This window comes from Capsaspora owczarzaki (assembly GCF_000151315.2).
Source record: "Capsaspora owczarzaki ATCC 30864 unplaced genomic scaffold supercont2.3, whole genome shotgun sequence".
NCBI classification, from domain to species: Eukaryota; class Filasterea; order Ministeriida; family Capsasporidae; genus Capsaspora; species Capsaspora owczarzaki.
In genome coordinates this window covers 789,951-808,235 of record NW_011887294.1, presented here as the reverse complement: position 1 = coordinate 808,235, position 18,285 = coordinate 789,951, and the positions used below count along the sequence as shown (strand labels likewise).

Here is an 18,285-nt window from a genome sequence, read left to right as displayed (position 1 = left end):
TTCTTCACTATATTCTTAGTAAACGACACTTCCGCATACATTCCGTACGCTTCAGTAGTGATTCTAGGTTAAGTTCCGGGTAAGGTCGGAACAGAAACAAAGAAAACTCAAAAAAAGCAAATCTATTAATGACAAACCACTCGGATAGAATAAACGAACAAAACAACAACATACAACACAACACGCAAACAAGAAACCAAAACGAGAATAATACAATGTGCCCTCAAGGGAATGGTGGTGAATAATGTCTTGAAGGCAAAAAAAAAAAAGGGAACCTCTGCATCTACTTCTGAGGTGAATGAGACAGCTGGGTCGCCGAAGAGAACGAGGGGGTGCTGTGCAGTCGGTGAGGCGAAGAGGCAGCAACAGCCACTGGCTCGGCAGGCCGAGGAGGATGCATGAAGAATGGCGAGCGATCAACGAGTCGCGCTGGCAGGATTTGCTTGATGGTCTCCTTCTTTTCCATGCCCTTCAGTTCGAACGAACCAAGGTTGGCAACCGCCGTGTCCTCAAAGTGCGGCATGTCACCCTCGAGCTCTTCCCACGCGCTGCTGCTCACAACGATTTGGCCGCCGTCGGCCACAGCCGTCACACGCGCCGAGCGGTTGACAGTGGGACCAAAGTAGTCCATGCGTCCGGTGACTGGATCCGGCTCGCAGTCGGGATTACCAGTGTGGATGCCCATGCGCACGCGCAGACCGCGCCAGATGACGCGCTCTACAGGCGCAGCGTCGCCGTTTTGGCCGCCGTGGACGGGCGACGAGCTGGTCGAGCCAGAGACGCTGTCAAAGAAGGCAACCGACTTGCGTCCCAGCACTGGCGAGGACGTTTCCGTCATGCGTGCAGCCGCCGCACTGATTGGGGCACGCTTGGAGGGCGCAATGCGGATTTCCTTGCAGTCGTCCGTGGCCAGCAAGTCTTCCGGCCACGGCACCTCAAGGAGCTGCAGCTGGACTTCCAGACACCACCGCAGTGCATTCATCGGGTTGTCAAAGGCGACCATGAAGGCTTCGCCTTCCGTTTTCACCTCGTAGCCGCGGTGCAGGCGCAAGAGCTTGCGCAGCAAGTCGTTGTGGTCCTTGACCGCTTGGCGCATGGCGTTCTCGTACAGCTCCCACAGCACAAGCGAGTTGGTAATGTCCGTAAAGACCAGGGTGACTTTTCCAACCGGAGCTTTGATCAGGTCTGCCACACTCGTGGGCACACCGTCAAAGCCGCGCTGCTGCAGCGCCGACTTGCCGTCGCGGTTTTTGCGAAGGCGCGCCGAGCTGGGCGTGAAGACGACCATCACGGTGATGGAGTCGCGAGCGCCGTACAGCCAGGCAAAGTCGCGCAGCTTTTGCGCAGCTTTGGAAGGCGTGGGTTCCGACTTGGCAATATCGACGGCCATTTGTGGCGTCATGACGTCCCAGAGACCGCAGCACGCCAGGATGACAAACTCATCCTCTTGCGTGAGGGGTTCGGTGGTCGTATGCGGGTTGCAGTTGACGCTGGGCGCCCAGAAAAAGTCACCAAAGGCGCGCGACGCGTCCACAGCGCCGAAAACGCGAGCGTCGTCCGACACGGCACCGCCGACACTCTTGATGCGCTCGCGCTCATCCATGGTGGTCGCCGCGTGCTTGACGGACAGCAGCTTGGCTTTGCCAGAGCGACAAAGAACAGCCATCGAATCGCCCAAGTTGGCTGCATACAGCTTGTCCTTGTCCAAAAACACCACGAGGCCCGACGAGCCACACAGCTTGCCAAGGCGAAGCACGCCAAGCTTGCGATTGAGCGACAAAAAGGCACGACGAAGACCGCGGATGGCGTCCTGGTTGCACTTGCCCATCTCTTCTTCAAACACAGCGAGGAAGTTTTCGCGCACAAACCGAGAAACCTCAGAGCCGCGATGGCCGTCAAACAGACCAAACAAGGCCAAGCGAGGGCGGTTGCGGTAGCGATCGATGCGCAAAAACTCGGTGCATGGCTCGGTTCCTGCACCGCTGTGGCGCTCTGGATGACCGCCGGCCGACGAGACATCTCCGGCGAAAAACTCTTGCAGAGTGATGGCTCCAGGCGAGGCGGCGCTGTGGTGGCGCACGCTACTATGCGCACCGCTCTTGCCATTGCCGTTGCTGCTGCTGCTACTGTTGCTGTGGCTGCGGCGGTTTGGAGTAGCGCCAGCCTGGCCAGCGCTAGAAGAGCGAACAGTGCCAGCATGAGCACCGGTTGGACCCGCAGGTGGCGTAAAGATGGATGCGAGCGAGTTGGAAACACTGGCTGCGCGCGGTCGCATGGCCTGATACAAGCCAGGTCGCATCTCTGCCAACCCAGAGCGGAAGTCAAACCGCGCAAATCGGGCGCCCACTTTGGTATCCGGCTCCTTGACCATGCGCAAGGCTGGCCGGAGAATTTCGGGGAAGTCGTTGTAGACTTGCACGCCTTCCAGACCAAGCAGGTTCAGCTTGACCATGCCGAAAAAGTCGACGTTAGGATCGTTAATGATGAAGCGCTTGTTGCCGGAAATATCCAGATGCCGCAGCTCTGGATTGGACGTCCAGTTCCAGTCAAACTCTTCATTTCGAAGATTCCAACGGAGATTGTTGTCGCGCGCATCCACAGTCCACAGGTACTTGAGCTTGGACAACTCTGTCGGGAGGTTGGAAAGCTTGTTGTTGCTGATAAATAGTGCATGGAGGTACTTGATGTTCTCAATGTCTTCGGAAATGTAGGCAATGTCGTTGCCGGACAGACACAGCGTGCGCAGCTTGCGTAGCTTGCCCAATCCTTCAATCTCCATCAAGGCATTGTTTCCGAGATGCAGAACACGCAGATTTTTGAGCTTGCTGATAATCTCGAGACAGTCGTCGCCAAGCTTGTTGTCACCGAGATAGAGCTCACGCAAACGGGGCCAGGTGTCGTCGTCGCTGTAAATGTCGTCGAGTTGCTGCTGCTGTTCGGCGGCCTCGTCCAGCTCGTCGATGGGCAGGCCCGACCCGTCAGCACGGAGTGTCCCGCCGCTGCCACCGGCGCCGGCAACGTCCAGCGTGGGGCGGCCCTTGCGCTGGCCCTTCTTGTCGACCTTGTCACGCTTCTCCCGCTCCTTGCGCTCCCTCTCGAGCGCCTTTTGCTGGTCTCGAAGCTCCTTCCGAGACTTGGTCCCGAAAATGCCAGACTTGCGGGCGTCGGTCGCATTCTCATCCACATAGCTCGGGAACGCACCAGGAGGCGCGCCTCCTTCTGGCGGGAAGGCAACCGAGGAGATGGTCGAATAGCGGCTGTTGATGCTGCCCATCGACGTTCTGCGCACAACCGTCCCAAACTGGCCGCCAGAGCTGGAGCTGGAGCCACGGAGCATGGACATGCGGAAATTCTCGCCCTCAGTGACTGGCGGCAGCGATCGCATGCTGCGAAGTCGCACATGCCCTTCATGACGAGGACTGGTGGGGCAGTTACCGACGACAGTGCACGGAGTGGGCAACAGCGCAACCGGGGAGTCGCTCTTCTCGTTGACCAGTTTCATGAGCATCGCCATGCGAAGCTGCAGAGACATGGGGTTGGAGGCATCCCACGCTGGTGGAACAGTGGTCGAGGAAGGAGTGGACAGGGAAGGGGCGGAAGTCGATTGCGGGATGGTCACCGTGACGGCTGGAACAGGCTCGCCACCCGACTGTTGCTGAGGCGTGGTCGTGCCGCTGCTTTGTGGCGAATCCCCACCACCAGCAGTGCCGTCGCTGGGCTTGGTGGAGTTGCTCGCCAAGCTTGCAGTGCTCTGCCGCGTCGCGTCCTGCCCGGCATCTCCGCCCGCTGTGGCAGCGTTTGACGGGATGGACGGGGCAGCAGTCGAGGCGGAAAACGACGCCGAACTGCCGGACGACGCAGCGCGCTGGTGGGCGGCGTAAATTTCGAGATCTGGCAAATACTGCAAGAGGTTGGAGCCGGCATTCAGCAAGACCAGCTGAGGCAAAAACCACAGCTCTTCCGGGAGGTGCGTCAAGTTGTTCACTTGAATCAGGAGGTGCTTGAGTCGACGCAGATTGCTAATCATGTCCGGCAGACTGGTGAGAGCGTTTCGCGTCACTGACAGCGTCTCGAGATTGCTGAGCTTGGTCAGCGTGTTGGGCAATCGAGTGAGGCGGTTGTTGTCCAAAAGCAGGAATCGCAGCGAGGCGAGGCGATCGATGGAATCCGGCAAAGAAATGAGCTTGTTGGCGGACAGGTCGAGCTTGGAGAGGCAGGCGAGCGAAGCGCCAGGCGGGGCAAACACTGTAATGTTGTTCTGTCGCAGAGTCACCTCGTGCAGATTGGGATAGAAGATGCGCGCAATGCTCATCATGTTGGAATCACAGAGCAGGTGTTGAATGACACAGGGCTTGTCGGCTGGCGCCTGTGGCAGCGCGTCAATCTTGTTGTTTGTAATGTTGAGCCATTTGAGCGACGGCATCGCCATGAGCGAGGGATCGAGCGATACCAAGCTGTTCCCTCGCAGGTCCAGCTTTTCAAGTGATTGGAGCTGACTGAGCTCGGTGGGAATGGTGTGGATGCGGTTGTCTGCGAGAAGCAACACGCGGAGCCGTTGCAACCCTCCAATCACAAGCGGGAGCGTGCTAAAGGCATTCTGAGACAAGTTTAACACTTCGAGGCGCGTCAACCGTGGTAGCTCGACTGGAAGATCGGCGAGAATGTTGTTGGACAGGTCAAGCGCAGTTAGGTGATGCAAAGAGCAAATTTCCTTCGGGACGAATGGAAGAACATTGCCCGAGAGCGACAGCTTGCCCAATGACGATTGGATGATTGAATTGAGCAAGAGGGACGACAAGGTGGTCGTCTCCTGATGCAACAACGTCCCTAGGCTGTGATTTGAGAGATCTAGCTCGTCGGTATACTGTAGGAGCAAGGATGGTCTTAGTTTTGACATGGACTTGACCTGAGGGGGATGGGAAGCAGAAGCAAAGAACGCGCGAGAGCGTCAGCAACAAAGAAAAGCAAGATGAGACCAAAAAACAGCACCGAATCGAGCGGGACCAAAACCGAAACGTACATGAGTGTTGCTGACGCCAATGCCGAGCACAAACGCCTCAAACTTGCGTTCCATGTGCTCCCAAGAGTGCTCCATGGCCGTTGAGGTATTGCTAAAGAGGAATCGGAACATGTGCGAGTGGTCGTAGCGACCCTGCTGCTGCAAGGCGTCATCATCGTCATAGCCCATATCACGAAGCCATTGCTGCTGTAATAGCAACGGCTGCTCATCGTCTTCCAATCTTCGCTCAGCAGCTGCAAAGCCAAAGGAAAAAAACAACAACAACAACAACAACAACAACACTTCAGCAAACATGTACCAAAACAAAAACCAGCACAAACCCCCCACCGCTTCCTCAAAATGAAACATACCACAATCATGCAACTGGACATAAATATGATACTTGTCGCGAGAGGTGCCGAGATTAAACTTGTCGGTGGCGAGCAGGCAGATTTCTTTTGTGGTGGTGAACAAGTCGCAGGCGAGCGTTTTGAAACCGAGATTGCGCTGGTAGAGTCGAATAAAGCCACGAGAGGTGAGCCAGCCCCACTTGTTTGTATTGTCCTGGTCTTCCACGTCGGGTCGCTCCGAGCCGCCGGGACGAAGCATGGGAATCGTTTTGTGGACGTTGACGTTGTCCTCGTCCCCTTCGCCATCATTTTGCAGGAAGAGTTGCAGCGTGCGGCGGCGCTCTAGAGGATTGTACCGGCCATTGGATGCGCGGATGGACTGGTATTTGCGTTGCAGGGCAGATTTGACCTCGGCAGCACGCTCCGCAGTGGACGCCGAGACAAGGACATCCATGGAAGCGTGGCGCTTGTGGCGGGTCTTGTTGGGCGATGCTCCTGGCACGCCCGACAGCGATCCGTTGCCGGAGCTTGACCCGTTGGACGAGAGTGTGTCGCTTTCAAATTCACTCGATAGTCTCGCGCCGTCCGAGTGGCGCCGTGCCAAGTTGGGGGAGCCAGAGCCGGAGCCGGAGCCGGACCCGGACTTGCCCGCTGGGCTAGATCGACCGGATTTGCTGGTCGTATTGCTAGTGGTTCGCGCCAAGGGCTCGGCAGGGGTTGTTTGACTCGATGACTTTGCAGGCGACGGAGGCGAAGTGGCCGTTTTCGAGTTGGAGCCGGATTTCTTCAACGGTTTTTTGCCTGCAGCAGCTTCTCCTGGCACTAACAACAACGAGCTGGTCCCCGGTGACGAAAGTCCCAACACAGGGCCAGCAACAGAGGGCACTACAGCACCCGGAGCATTATTATGGCTGCTGTTGCCTTTCGACTTTGGCGTAGCAGCCGCAGTAGCAGCAGCAGTAGCAGAAGCGATGGGTTTGGTCGGCGGCGCTTCAGCGCGAGGTTCACTGTCAAAATTGCCAGCCAGCCCTTCGCTGGCCGACTCATCGTCCGAGCCCGAAATGTTGGACAAGGTGGAGAGGTCGTTCCCGTCCAGATCGAACGGTGGCGGATTGACTGTCTTGCCATTGACAATCACTTCGCGCGACCGTCGCTGGAAGATTTTGTTAAACACGGACATGCCTTATGGTGGCTTTTGCTTCTTTGGGGTTTGTCGTTCTCAGCGGTTTGGATTTCGGGGTTTTGGGCTAGATCGACACAAATGGAGAAGATCCGAATCGGCAAGGAATGGCCTGCTGTCCGCCCGGTTCGAATGCACAAGCAACAGGAGCGCGTTGCGTTCAATCGAGTCGGATGAAAGCACAACTGCAGTGTGTGCCCGCTGCGTGAGACTGTGAGGACCAAAGAGAAGAAAAAAAAAAAGGAACAAAAAAACCATCACAAAAGACAAGTTAGGAAGCTAGAGCGCAAGTACAACACGCGGAGCAAGCAGCAGTCATCATCGAATCAGAGGATCATTGTGTGCGATGACTACGGAATAGAGAGTCGTCCAACACACTCATGAGCGAACGCGAGGGAGAGGGGGAGGACAATGCAGGGGCAACAGCCAAAGCCAAAGCCAGACAAAAAAAAAAAAAAAAAAAAAATCAAACGCTGCACTCCGATTGGAAAACGCGGCAGGTCAAGTCAGCCGCTCACGCCATTCCGTCACATGCAAGACAAACACTATCACGCAAGCTGCACACCCCACAACAACGCCCCACATCGGCTGCGAGGTCGCTATCGAGCGTTGATCGCCGTAAGTTCGATGCAATTCTTTTTTTTTTTTTTTTTTTGGTTTTGGCGCGTCTTTCGAGTCACTTGCACTGCACTTGCCAGTGCACGACAGCGGCGTTTATGGTCACCCTCGACGTAAACGCACACACACGCGTGCAGTCGCCGCTAGACCAATAAAGTGGATAAGATATCAGAAAAGTCTCGACCACAAAAAAAAAAAAAAAAAAAAAGAACAAAAAGAAAAAAAAAAGTTCGAAAGCGTCACCAACGCCTGAACCCTTCGTTTCGACCGTTGAAGCGGCGCCCCACGACGGGAAAAAGGGGAGAAGATGGGACCCAATGACAGAGTGCCACGTTGAGGGTTTGGATGAACGACAGTCACCCCCGGCGGACCGAACAAACGGCAGCGAACGACAGCGTCGATAATAGTGATCTGCAAAACACTCAAATTGTCATAAATAATAAATAATGCTATTTATCGAAGCGAGCTCTTGTTTTTTTTTTTTTTTGTTTTTTCAAATTTTGCTGGCTTGTGTGTGAAGTTTGAGCGTTCGTTGCGCACTCGCCGTGGCTGGCTGACCACCGCGGGCACCACACAACAATGCTCTGGCACAACACCAAAACCAACCGAGCACATCTCACGCTGAGAAGAAGAGTCAGCGTCGAGCGAAACCAAACCAAAAAAAAAAAAAAAAAGCGCGCCTTTCAGCTCTTCAGGACACCAGAGGACGTCTGCTGAGCCGCCCAACCCCCCCCCAACACGAGCTGAGAGCAGAAGAGTCGCAGTAGAGCTTGCATGGGCCGTTCAAGTTCTGGTGCACACACCTTACGAAGGAGAGAGAGAGAAAAAAAGGGACGGGACAATCCTCTGCGAATTACAACGAGACCAAAAAAAAAAAAAAAAAAAAACTACAAAAAAAAAAAAGAAAAGAGTGCATTGTTGTTGAATTGGGTTGCGTTGCATTTGTCTGAGAAAGAGGGAGCGACGATTTGGGTGAAAAACTACAACAGAGCAGCACAAACTCAGCGTCATCACCGAAAAGCTTGAACGAATTCAATTGCTTTGCTTTGGATTGCCAGTCTCCCTTTTTTTTTTTTTTTTTTTTTTTTTTTTTTCCTTCCTCTTGTTCCAATGACCAGTCGGCCAATCGTGGGGGTGTCCAGCAGTGGCGGCGCCGGCTCCGGCCCCGTCGGCGTCGGCGGAGTGTCTGGCATGGGCATGGGCGCTTCTGTCAACAGCGGCCTTCCCCTTGGCGGCCTCGGGGCGGGCGTGAGCGGCGTTGGACCGAGCGGCAGCAGCGTTGGCGGAGTTGCTTCAGCAAGCAGCTTGGCCGTGTCATCGAGCTCTGCTGCTGCTGCTTCGAGCTCTGGAGCATCGGGCACTGCCATCAGTGGGCCGACGATGCTGCAGTACGGGCGCAGCTGCGATCTGCTGGTCCACCTGCACGTCAAGATGTGAGTGGGACGCGCATTTGCTCAAGCTGCACGCACAGCCATTGTGCGCTCGCTCGGTTCTCCCCGCTCGCTCGCTGTGCTCGAGCGTGGCGTGGTTGCATTGTGTTGCACTTTTGGTTTTTTGTTTTGCTGACTCATTGCTTGGTGGCGGCAGTATCAAACTCGAGGGTTTTCGACCAGACATTTCGTTCCAAACCAAGTTGGACAACGCGTACATGCGCTACTCGGGCCAGTCACTCAGGTGCGCCGTTCTTGCTTTGCTTTGCTTTGTTGTTCGCAGTTCACTCATTCGACTCTTTTGAATTGTTTGGCTCGCTCTGGTTGCTCTGGTGCAGCGATCGTCCCGATTTTTTCGTGACTTGCCAAGTGTTCTCGGAAGGCAAGCCGCTCGGTCTGTCTTCCAAAACGCGATTCAAGGCGTTTTCAAACGAAATTGCGTATGCCGATGAACTGCGATGGAGGATTTCTGTGTGGCGATCGTTGTTCTCGTCTCTCGATTCTTACCTGTTTTGTTGGCCTTTTCCTCGTGCAGATGGAACGAATGGCTAACGCTTCCCATCGCGTACCGCGATCTGCCACGCGACTCGGTGCTTGCCATCACTGTGTGGGACATCTTCGCACCACGCCGCATCATTCCGATTGGCGGCAGCACCATTTCCCTCTTTGGCAGGAACGGCACACTCCGAAAAGCAAATCACAGGCTGCATCTTTGGCCCTACGTCGAAGCCGATGGCAAAAACCCCACAACCACACCAGCCAAGCAAGGAGATGTCGACGAGAGTGACCGGCTCGAGTCGGTACGAACCTATTGTCCATGTTTTATTCGTTGGTTTTTGTGTGGGTTTGCTGACGTTTTTGTGTTTTTTGGTATTTTGTTCTCCGTTTGTTCTCGTTGGTTGCCATTTTCTTGTCGATTGGGCGTTGGCTGGTTTGGCAATGGCGACACAGCTGATCAAAAAGTATCAACGCCACGAAATGGACCGAATCGATTGGCTGGATAGTGCTGCGTGGCAGGCGATCGCCCAAGTCCAGCAGGTGAAGAGCTCGTTGTTGCTGCGCGTCTGCGCTTTCAAAGGCGTCCCCAATTATGCTTTCACTCACCACCATGCCATCATGCGGCAAACACTTTGTTTTCCTTGTTCAATTCCACAGCGCATGTCCAACGCATCCCGCGAGACATTCCTCTACATTGAGTTTCCTCGTTTCAATCATGCCATCGTCTACCATGAAACGGTACCTGCATGACTCTTTTCTTGACGCTTGCTGGTTTTTTTTGTTTTGGTTGATGATTCGACTCGTTTCGTTCATCTTTATTTCATTGAAATACCCCCTCCCCCCAAACAAAACAGGACGCCGATGAACGCTACACCATGCCGCCAGTATCGGCAGACGTGAGCTTTGTGCATGATCCAGACCTCCATCGTGACAATTTGGTCGAAGCCAAACACAAAAAACTAACACGCAACCACCGCCATGGACCGCTGGATCGTTTACTCAAGCCGAACGCCCACATTCGCGATACTTTGTTTGTACGTCATTTTCTTTTTTTTTTGTTTCACTCGTCTCCTTGTGTGTTTAGTTGATGGTTGTCGGCTGCATCCGTGTTACTAATGTTGGTTTCGCCCTCCCTCCCCCTCTTTGCCGCAGATGCTGGTCAAATACCCTCCAACAAAAGTCCTGGTGGGCGACGAAAAGGATTTGTTATGGCGATTCCGGTACCATCTGGCCCGTGACAAGCGAGCGCTGACCAAATTCTTGAAGGCCGTTGATTGGCTTGAATCCGACCAGATCAAGCAGGCCACCACGTTGCTGGCCTTGTGGGATCCGATCGATATCGACGATGCCCTCGAGCTGCTGTCCTCGCAATTTACCGAGCCAGCTGTGCGCGAATATGCCGTGACTCGCCTAGAGCGCGCCGCTGACGATGACCTGACGAGCTACTTGCTTCAGCTCGTGCAGGCTGTCAAGTTTGAAGGCATTGTGCTTGATTCGCGTTCCTCCACCCTCGAGGACAACCTTGCTGCAGCCAATGTGCCTCTGACCAACACCATTGGCAGCGGTGCCAACTCGCAGGCTGCGCTGGACGCCAGCAACCCGGACTCTGAATCCAATTTCGGCGACAAGTCTGACGACGATTCCCAGTTTTCCGTCATGAATCAATCCTCTCTTGTGCGCTTTCTCATCTCCCGTGCAGTCCAAAATACCGAGCTTGCCGTATTTTTGTATTGGTGAGTTTTTGTTGTTGCTTTGTTTTGTGTGGCTAGCCGCTCGGATGCTTCTCTGACAATCCCGGCACTTTTCCATTCAACAGGTACTTTGTTGTCGAGTTTGAAGATGCCAAGCATGGCCGCATTTACCGCGCCGCGTCTGCGGACTTGCGCAAAACACTGATGCGGGTGAGTGCTCCAAGTTTGTTGAAGCCAAGCCAAAACGAAAAAAACAAAAGCTTACATGTCGTGAAAACCATTGCAGGATCCTTCAAAGCGCTCCGTTGTCAGTATACTCAACCGCCAAGAACGGTTGGTGACTTCTCTCGTCACCATCTACAAAGATTTGAAGGCGACCAAAGAATCACGAGACAAAAAGGTTTGGCACCTTTTTCTCTGTCCTCTCCCTGTTGGCTGCTTCCGAGTCTTGTTGGCTGAAATGTTTTTTGTTTGTTTTGTTTGAATTTTGTCGCAGATCACCCGATTGGTTGCCATCCTGAGCGAGCGCTCGGATTTGCTGCATTTCGATCCGTTGCCCCTCCCCCTCGATCCCCGTGTCAAAGTGGTGGGCATCATGGCTTCAAACGCGTCCATGTTTAAGAGTGCGCTGACACCCTTGCGCATTACCTTCCTGACCGAGGACAACCAGCAATATGTCGTACGTTATCAATCAACCCTTGCGTGTGGTTGTTGCACTGCATCGTTTTTTGAATGGCTCATGTTTGACTTGAAACACACTTTACCTCCCCCTCCTCCCCAAATCCTTTCCCCCCCCTTTTTTTTTGGGAATGCCCGCGCCACAGACCCTTTTCAAATCGGGCGACGATTTGCGCCAAGACCAACTCATCCTCCAAATCATTTCTCTGATGGACCGGCTTCTCAGAAAGGAAAACTTGGACCTGAAGCTCACACCCTACAAGGTGTTGGCCACGAGCAGCGAGAACGGGTTGGTCCAGTTCGTCAACGCCATGCCTGTCGCGGCTGTGCTTGAAAAACACGGCTCCATCCAGGCGTACTTGCGCAAGTCGGACAGCTCCGTGTCGCAGGAGGTCATGGACACGTACGTCAAGAGTATGGCCGGGTACTGCGTCATTACGTATCTTCTTGGCATTGGCGATCGTCATCTCGACAATCTGCTGCTGAGCGAGTCTGGCAACCTGCTCCACATTGACTTTGGTTACATTCTCGGGCGCGACCCGAAGCCCTTCCCACCGCCAATGAAGCTCGCCAAGGAAATGGTTGAAGGCATGGGTGGTGCCAATTCCGTGCACTACAAAAAGTTTTTGGCGCACTGCTACAACGCCTTCCTGATTCTACGCAAGTCCTCCAACCTCATTCTCAACTTGTTCACTCTGATGGTTGACTCAAGCGTACCTGACATTGCCAACGAGCCAGACAAGGCCGTAATGAAGGTGGGTACATGACAAACCAGTGTTTGGTGCTGCGCTCCCGTTTGCGGAGTTTGGTGGTTTGGTTTTTCGTTCTCATTTTTCTTGACATCTCTGAAATGCTTGATCAACTTGATCAGGTCCAGGAAAAGTTCCAACTCCAGCTATCGGACGAGCAGGCCGTGCAGTTCTTCCAACAGCTGATCGACGAGAGCGTTAGCGCGCTCTTTGCGCAGATTTCCGAGACCATTCACAAGTGGGCCCAGTACTGGCGCAAGTAGTTTGGTTTGGTGTTTTGTTGAACGAGCCCAATGCCAAAAGCTATTGTTGTAACAATGATGAAAAAAAAAAGTTGTAAATGCAAAGATTCGTAGATATTAACGCAATGAAGCAATTGCATGACAATGAGATCGAGCACCAAGACACACACGCATACGCACACAAACAACAAAGGAAAAAAAAATAACAAGCAAGAAAGGGGAAATAAACCGTTGATGGAAATCAGAAAGAGTATACGAAAAAAAGAAGAAGAAGAGGAAGAAAAAAAAAAAAAAAAAAAAAAAAAAAGGCAAGAACACAAGAACACAGAAATAAACGAGAAAAACCGAACGAAAATGCTCACAAACGAGAGCACTGGCTCCAACGCGACACGAGGCAAGAATCAAACACGCTCGCGGTCGCGCTCTCGCAATTCACGCTCGCGATCCCGATCCCGCATGTCTCGTTCACGATCGCGATCGCGCTCACGCTCTCTTTGGTCCCGATCGCGATCACGCTCGACCGAGTCGCGCGAGTAGGGCATGTTGCCATGGTACGGGCGCCCACGAGGAGCGCCTCGAAAGTCGCGATCAAAGGATGGACGCCCGCCACGATAGGAATCGGCACGATCTGCATTGAAATCGCGACCGGCTTCACGGTGGTCCATTCCACCTCGGCCGCTGCCATTCCAGTCAAAGGGCGGCATGTTGTGCGGCTGTTGCTGCTGCGGGTGGCCTTGCCAGCCATGATGGCCAGGCGCGCCTGCGCTCATGGGCATGCCAAACGCCGGCGGCTGGCCTGGCATCGGACCTTGGTTGAAGGCGTTCATAGCCATGGGGTGGGACGAAGGAGGGAACCCGGTCGGCATGCCAGCATTCATAAAGGGCGCACCAAAGGCAGGCTGTTGGCCAGGAGTCGAAGGACCAGATGGACCAGAAGGCCGCGGTTGTTGCTGCGGGGCTTGAGCAGGCGCTGATTGGAAGGCTCCAAACGACGGGAATCCAAAGCCGCTGCCCGCAAACACGTTGCTCATGCCGGCCGGAGCGGCGGACGTCGAGGTGGAGGAGGCGGACGTTGCAGAGGATGGCGCCGAGGCGGATGGAGTCGCGGAGAGCGTGGAGGGCGGCGCTGCAGACAATGGCTGATGCATACGCTCGAGAATGTTGATACTGGAATGGTCAAGTCCGTTGGACTCGAGTGCAGCAGAGGCGCCAGGTCGCGGCATGGTTGGCTGGCCGAGTGAGATGGTAGACCGGTCAAGCGAGCTGGCACCTGCTCCTCCTGCAGCAGCATCTTCAACCATCACCATGGAGTTGGTTGGCGCAACCACAGCAGCAGGCAACGGTGGCAAAGCCTGTTTGGCAACGCTCTGCGGTACAGCGGCCTCTGCAACAACCGGCAAACTTGCACTGAGCGAAGCGGATGGTGGAAACACTGGCGGAAGGGATTCGGACGACGGCGTCTCCAGCGGGGTTTCACCGGGGGCAGACTTGCGCTTAAAGTAGTCACCAAGATTGAGCTTCTTCTTGGTCGGGGTGTTGGGCGCCGCCCGCGGTGCGGACAAAGCCGCATCTGCAGCAAAAGAGCCATCCAAAGATACGACTGGAGCGCTGGCAGCGGCGAGCGTATCAGGCAAGCTGCTCGGAAGTGATTGAGTAGGAGCCAAACTGTGCACCTCTCCTTGCTGTGGCAGGTTGTTGGTGAGATCGACGCTCGATGGTGGCTCCAAGCTGGACGGCTGCGACGCGACCAGTGGAGTGGCGGCGGCCACTGATGATGACGCTTGCAAGAGGATACTGCTACCACTGCTGCTTTCCAGCGGGGCGACGACATTCATCGAGGACGCGCCGAGTGATTGCGAGGCATCGGCAACCACAAAGCTGCTGCTCAACGGCAAAGGAAGCGTCGAGGTCGACGACGATGACTCGACCTCCATTGCAAACGGCAGCGAGGGCAGCCCAGACGTCATGGAGAGCGAGGTCGGCACCACTCGCGGCGGGGCAGTGTCCTTGTCAAGAAAGTCTCGCAGCCAAGCCTTCTTGCCTCGGCCTGCGGGGGAGGCAGGATTGGCGAGGAGCTCGTGCACGGGCACCAAAGGGAAATGGTGATGCTCAAACAATGGCTGAACCATGTCGGACTTGAGGCTGAGCGGCGTGGCAACGGGGGTGGACAGGCCCGAGCCACTCACCGACGGCGAGGCGAGCGGGGAAGGCACGCTGCCGTTCTGCTCGGTCGCGGCAAACTCGCGAGCCCACGCCTTCTTGCCAAAGCGAGCAGCGACGAGTGGCGCTGGGGATTCCCGAGAGCTTGTGACGCCGGCTTCCACTGCGTTGGCGGTGGGAGCAGCGGTGCTGCTAGCAGGGAAGGCAAACACAGACTGCGAAATGCTGCCTGAGAGCGTCGCTGGAGTCGAGGTTGACGTGGCCGAAGAGACGCCCACTGCAGCGGGCGACATGTGCGCGAGCTGAAGCACACGGGCGCGCGTGGGCGTGCACGGAGGACTGTCCGTTTCGATGACTGGGAAGAGCGAGGTGTCAGCGTTCAACATGGCCACCGTCAGCACGAGTGGTCTGCTACTGGCGTCGACTGAAGGCAGTCGTGAACGGGACGTTGCTCTTGGCGTAGCGAGCGGAGTCGGTGGGGCCGACGTTCCCGATGGCAGCGCCATGGCGGTGTGGCTACGCTTGCGATTGAGTTCGGCATCGGATGGGGTCATTGGCGGGGCTGAGGCACCCGGGGCCTGTTGCGGCGTCGCGGGAGCTTCAGCGCCACGCTTGCGCTGGGGCGCTGGTGATGCCGTCGTCGAGGTGCGACGCATGGCAGCAGCGTGGCCGTTGTGCGTCGGAGTGGTCGAGCCAGCGGCGTTCTTGTTGGCCGCCTGCTGCTTGGCCTCGACCTTTTCGAATTGCTTGAGCAGGGCGTACATTTTGCGCTCCTCTCGCGTCATCTTTTTCGGATCCATGTCGAGCAGCGGACTGCGCGTCTCAATGACAGGAACCGCGCTGGAAGGCGCCGACGACTCGTGTTGGGACGAAGCGTCTTGCGAAGACACCAGAGCGTGGTCTGCAGTATCCATGGGAGCCGAGTCGGATGGCTCGGATTTGACGAGTTCAGCGTCCAAAGCAGCAGACTTGTTGGCATCGGCGTCGAGCTCGGTGCCCGTTTCACTAATCATGCGCATTCGCTTTAGCACCTGCTGGTCATCTTGCGAGACTGACGCCCTGCGTTTTCGTTGCAAAGCATCTTGGCTTGATATCAACCCAGGAAAGCTACGTTCGGCGAGCATGCGCTGCCGCCAATCCGACATGGCGCAATTGGCCGACGTGCACGCACACTCGACAGGAAAGCGCGCATCGTCCACCGGAAAGTCGAACGCGAGGGTGACTTCCGCGCCTTTGACCATGTCGGACGCGGCGAAAATGCCAAAATGCAGGCGGTTGGGCAAGGCGGTGGACGAGTCGGGAGCGAAATCGCCCACCACTAATAGTTGTTTCAGCTGCGCAGTAGGGGTGCACGAGCGTCGGATGAATCGGGCATCATTTCCATGACGGGTGGCGTCAATACATAGACCCAATCGTGGATGGAAGAGGGCGTACGGGAGAGGAACAGAGCTGGGGGAAATCGAGTCGGCAAGCTCGGCGTGTTGCGGCGCAAAAGAGACGAGTTCTGAACGCAACTGGGCCAAAGCCGCTTCATGGCAGTGCAACGCTGCCGCAGGTGTTGTGATTTCGCCCAGGAACTCACAAAGGAAACGGCCAACCGAGACATTGTCCGCAACAAGCACGCCTTTTCGTTGCTGGTTGGGACCAACAGGCTCGATGGATAGTACTGGCGCTGGCGCACCATTGCAAAAAAGAGTGCTAGACACGGGATTGTACTGACTCGCGTCCAGCAGCACTGTTTCCACGTCGCTGGCGTCACGAGGAAGAATGACTTGCGGCTCAGACACGCCTTGCGCAGCCGCAGTCGCTTGCGCGTCAGTCTCCATGGATTCGGTCGACGGCGCTTGGCTAGTCTTATCAGTAGTGACATTGACACGGCTGGCGTGGCGCTCCGCATCGAGGCGAGCCACCTCGTCTGCCAGAATGGCCCGTGCATCTTCATTTTCAACGATGCACTGCTGGATTGACTGATGAAGCGCATTAAATGGGTTGGAAGGGAGGGCCTCCCAGCACATTTCCATGCGCGGCAACTCGCCGACCGAGGGTGAGACAGAGTCGGTTGAGTTTGCCGTCGATAAGCTCGAGAGCTCTTTGGAGGTTGTTGATGGGGGAATCACGAGCGGCGTCAGCCGGCTGGCCAGTGCTGACGAGAGCCGGGGTGGAGGCACTGTCGTAGATGAGTTAACAAGAGGAGTGACGTCCGCTCCAGACGTCAGATCCGGCTGAGGAGCATCGGCAGCGGACGGTGAATCATCCACGTCGTCTTCAATGTTGACGGTGGGTGAATGATGGCCGTTCGGCAATGGCCGTAGCAACCGGGACGCAAAATCCGAGGGAGGAGGAGGAGGAGGAGGGGCGGCGACGACGACTGGAACCACAGTCGTGCTCAAACTTCGCTGGCGAGAAGCATTGCCGGGCGTTGATCGGCTTGACGGTGGTGGTGGTGGCACAGCACTGCCTTCGTCGTCCGAGAGATCGCTGGAATTCATCGACTCGCGTTTTCGCATCTGCAAGAGCATGGCGCGACTCTTATTCACATCACGGGGCGAGCAGTGCTCGCAGTAGTACGTCTCGGGCAGTCGTCCAGACTTGAGACCCATGCAATCAAGATGCTGCCAAACCTCACATCGATCACAGCAAATCATAAAACCATCGTCGTGGCTAAATCCACAGATGCAGCGCGTGACATATTCGCCTTGGAAGGAATCTTCTGCCTGCTCATCGTCCGAGTTTTCCTAAGAGGAGGCAGGTGGTTGGTTTTTGTGTGAGCAAACAGAGTAGACCCTACAGCGAGTCGATTTCGTGTACTACAATCATGCAACACGGCGGCGGTGGGACAGAGCGACGCGACGACGCGACGGCGTTCAATGTCGAAAAGTGTTTGCAACTCCACCCCCGGCCTGTCCTCGTCCCATGGAATTCGAATCCAACAACAACCACACAACACCACTCTCAGCACCCAGGTTCATATGTCATTGTGGTACACGCAAGGAAGGGCGACAAAAAAAACTTACTGCACATGGCTGGGCAGACGTTCCAGCTGGCCCACTCTTTCGCGCCGCCGTGCCGGACTTGCCAGCGGCCGCACCGGGTGCTTTGGAAGCACTGGCGCCTGAGCGCGGTCGTTTTGGCTTGCTGGTGTTGCTGCTGCTCGTGCTGGCGCTGTTTCGTGGTTTGGACCGGCTGCCACTTGACGGAGGACCCTGCTTGCCAGCGCCAGCACCGACTGGGGTCGAAGGGGGCTGCCTGTTGTTTGCAAGCATTTGTTGCGCATGCAGCTGCTGCACCAGCGCGCTAGGCGTTAGAGCTGCTGCTGCTGCTGGCGTGGCGGCGGCGGTGGCGCTGTCTGGCAGCTCGGGCGGCGTTCCTCCGCCACCGCCGTCCGTGCCCGCTACCGACGCTGTGGAGGACTTGGCCATGCTGGCTGCAAGCGCAGGGAGGGGACTGGCACTCGGTCGCACGGCGGACGGCAGGGTTTTTGAGCAAACGAAAAAAAAAAAAAGTTTGAAAAAAAAGTTTGAAAAAGAAAAAAAAAAAAGCCAAGACACAGCGCACTGAATGCTGTTGACTGTGTGCTCCTTGTGCGGGTGTCTGTTCGTCGAGAGTTGGGGAGAGACACACGGTCAAAGGTGAGTATGGGAGCAGGGGGTGGGGGGGGGGGAAAGGACAGAGCAACAGACGCTGAAGGAC

At 55.7% G+C, this 18,285-nt stretch overlaps 3 protein-coding genes across 3 annotated transcripts; 1 reads left to right on the top strand and 2 right to left on the bottom strand.

The window, feature by feature from the left end:
- Positions 1-122: 122 nt before the first annotated feature.
- Positions 123-6,705, bottom strand: CAOG_02239 (leucine-rich repeat-containing protein 69). Its single transcript, XM_004348939.2, has 3 exons — positions 5,371-6,705; positions 5,021-5,253; positions 123-4,906 (listed from the first exon to the last, which is right to left on the bottom strand). Exons 1-3 carry the CDS (start codon positions 6,527-6,529, stop codon positions 284-286), a joined length of 6,015 nt encoding a protein of 2,004 aa, XP_004348989.1. The 5' UTR covers positions 6,530-6,705; the 3' UTR covers positions 123-283.
- Positions 6,706-8,230: 1,525 nt separating this feature from the next.
- On the top strand, positions 8,231-12,560 carry CAOG_02238 (phosphoinositide-3-kinase). Its single transcript, XM_004348938.2, has 13 exons — positions 8,231-8,580; positions 8,735-8,821; positions 8,916-9,017; positions 9,113-9,377; positions 9,529-9,615; positions 9,733-9,813; positions 9,930-10,109; positions 10,228-10,808; positions 10,892-10,976; positions 11,053-11,166; positions 11,263-11,445; positions 11,591-12,199; positions 12,316-12,560. Exons 1-13 carry the CDS (start codon positions 8,258-8,260, stop codon positions 12,454-12,456), a joined length of 2,838 nt encoding a protein of 945 aa, XP_004348988.2. The 5' UTR covers positions 8,231-8,257; the 3' UTR covers positions 12,457-12,560.
- A 182-nt stretch (positions 12,561-12,742) lies between these two features.
- Positions 12,743-18,118, bottom strand: CAOG_02237 (hypothetical protein). Its single transcript, XM_004348937.2, has 2 exons — positions 17,610-18,118; positions 12,743-17,330 (listed from the first exon to the last, which is right to left on the bottom strand). The coding sequence occupies exons 1-2, from the start codon at positions 18,012-18,014 to the stop codon at positions 12,837-12,839; spliced, it is 4,899 nt and encodes a 1,632-aa protein (XP_004348987.1). The 5' UTR covers positions 18,015-18,118; the 3' UTR covers positions 12,743-12,836.
- Between the last annotated feature and the right edge of the window lie 167 nt (positions 18,119-18,285).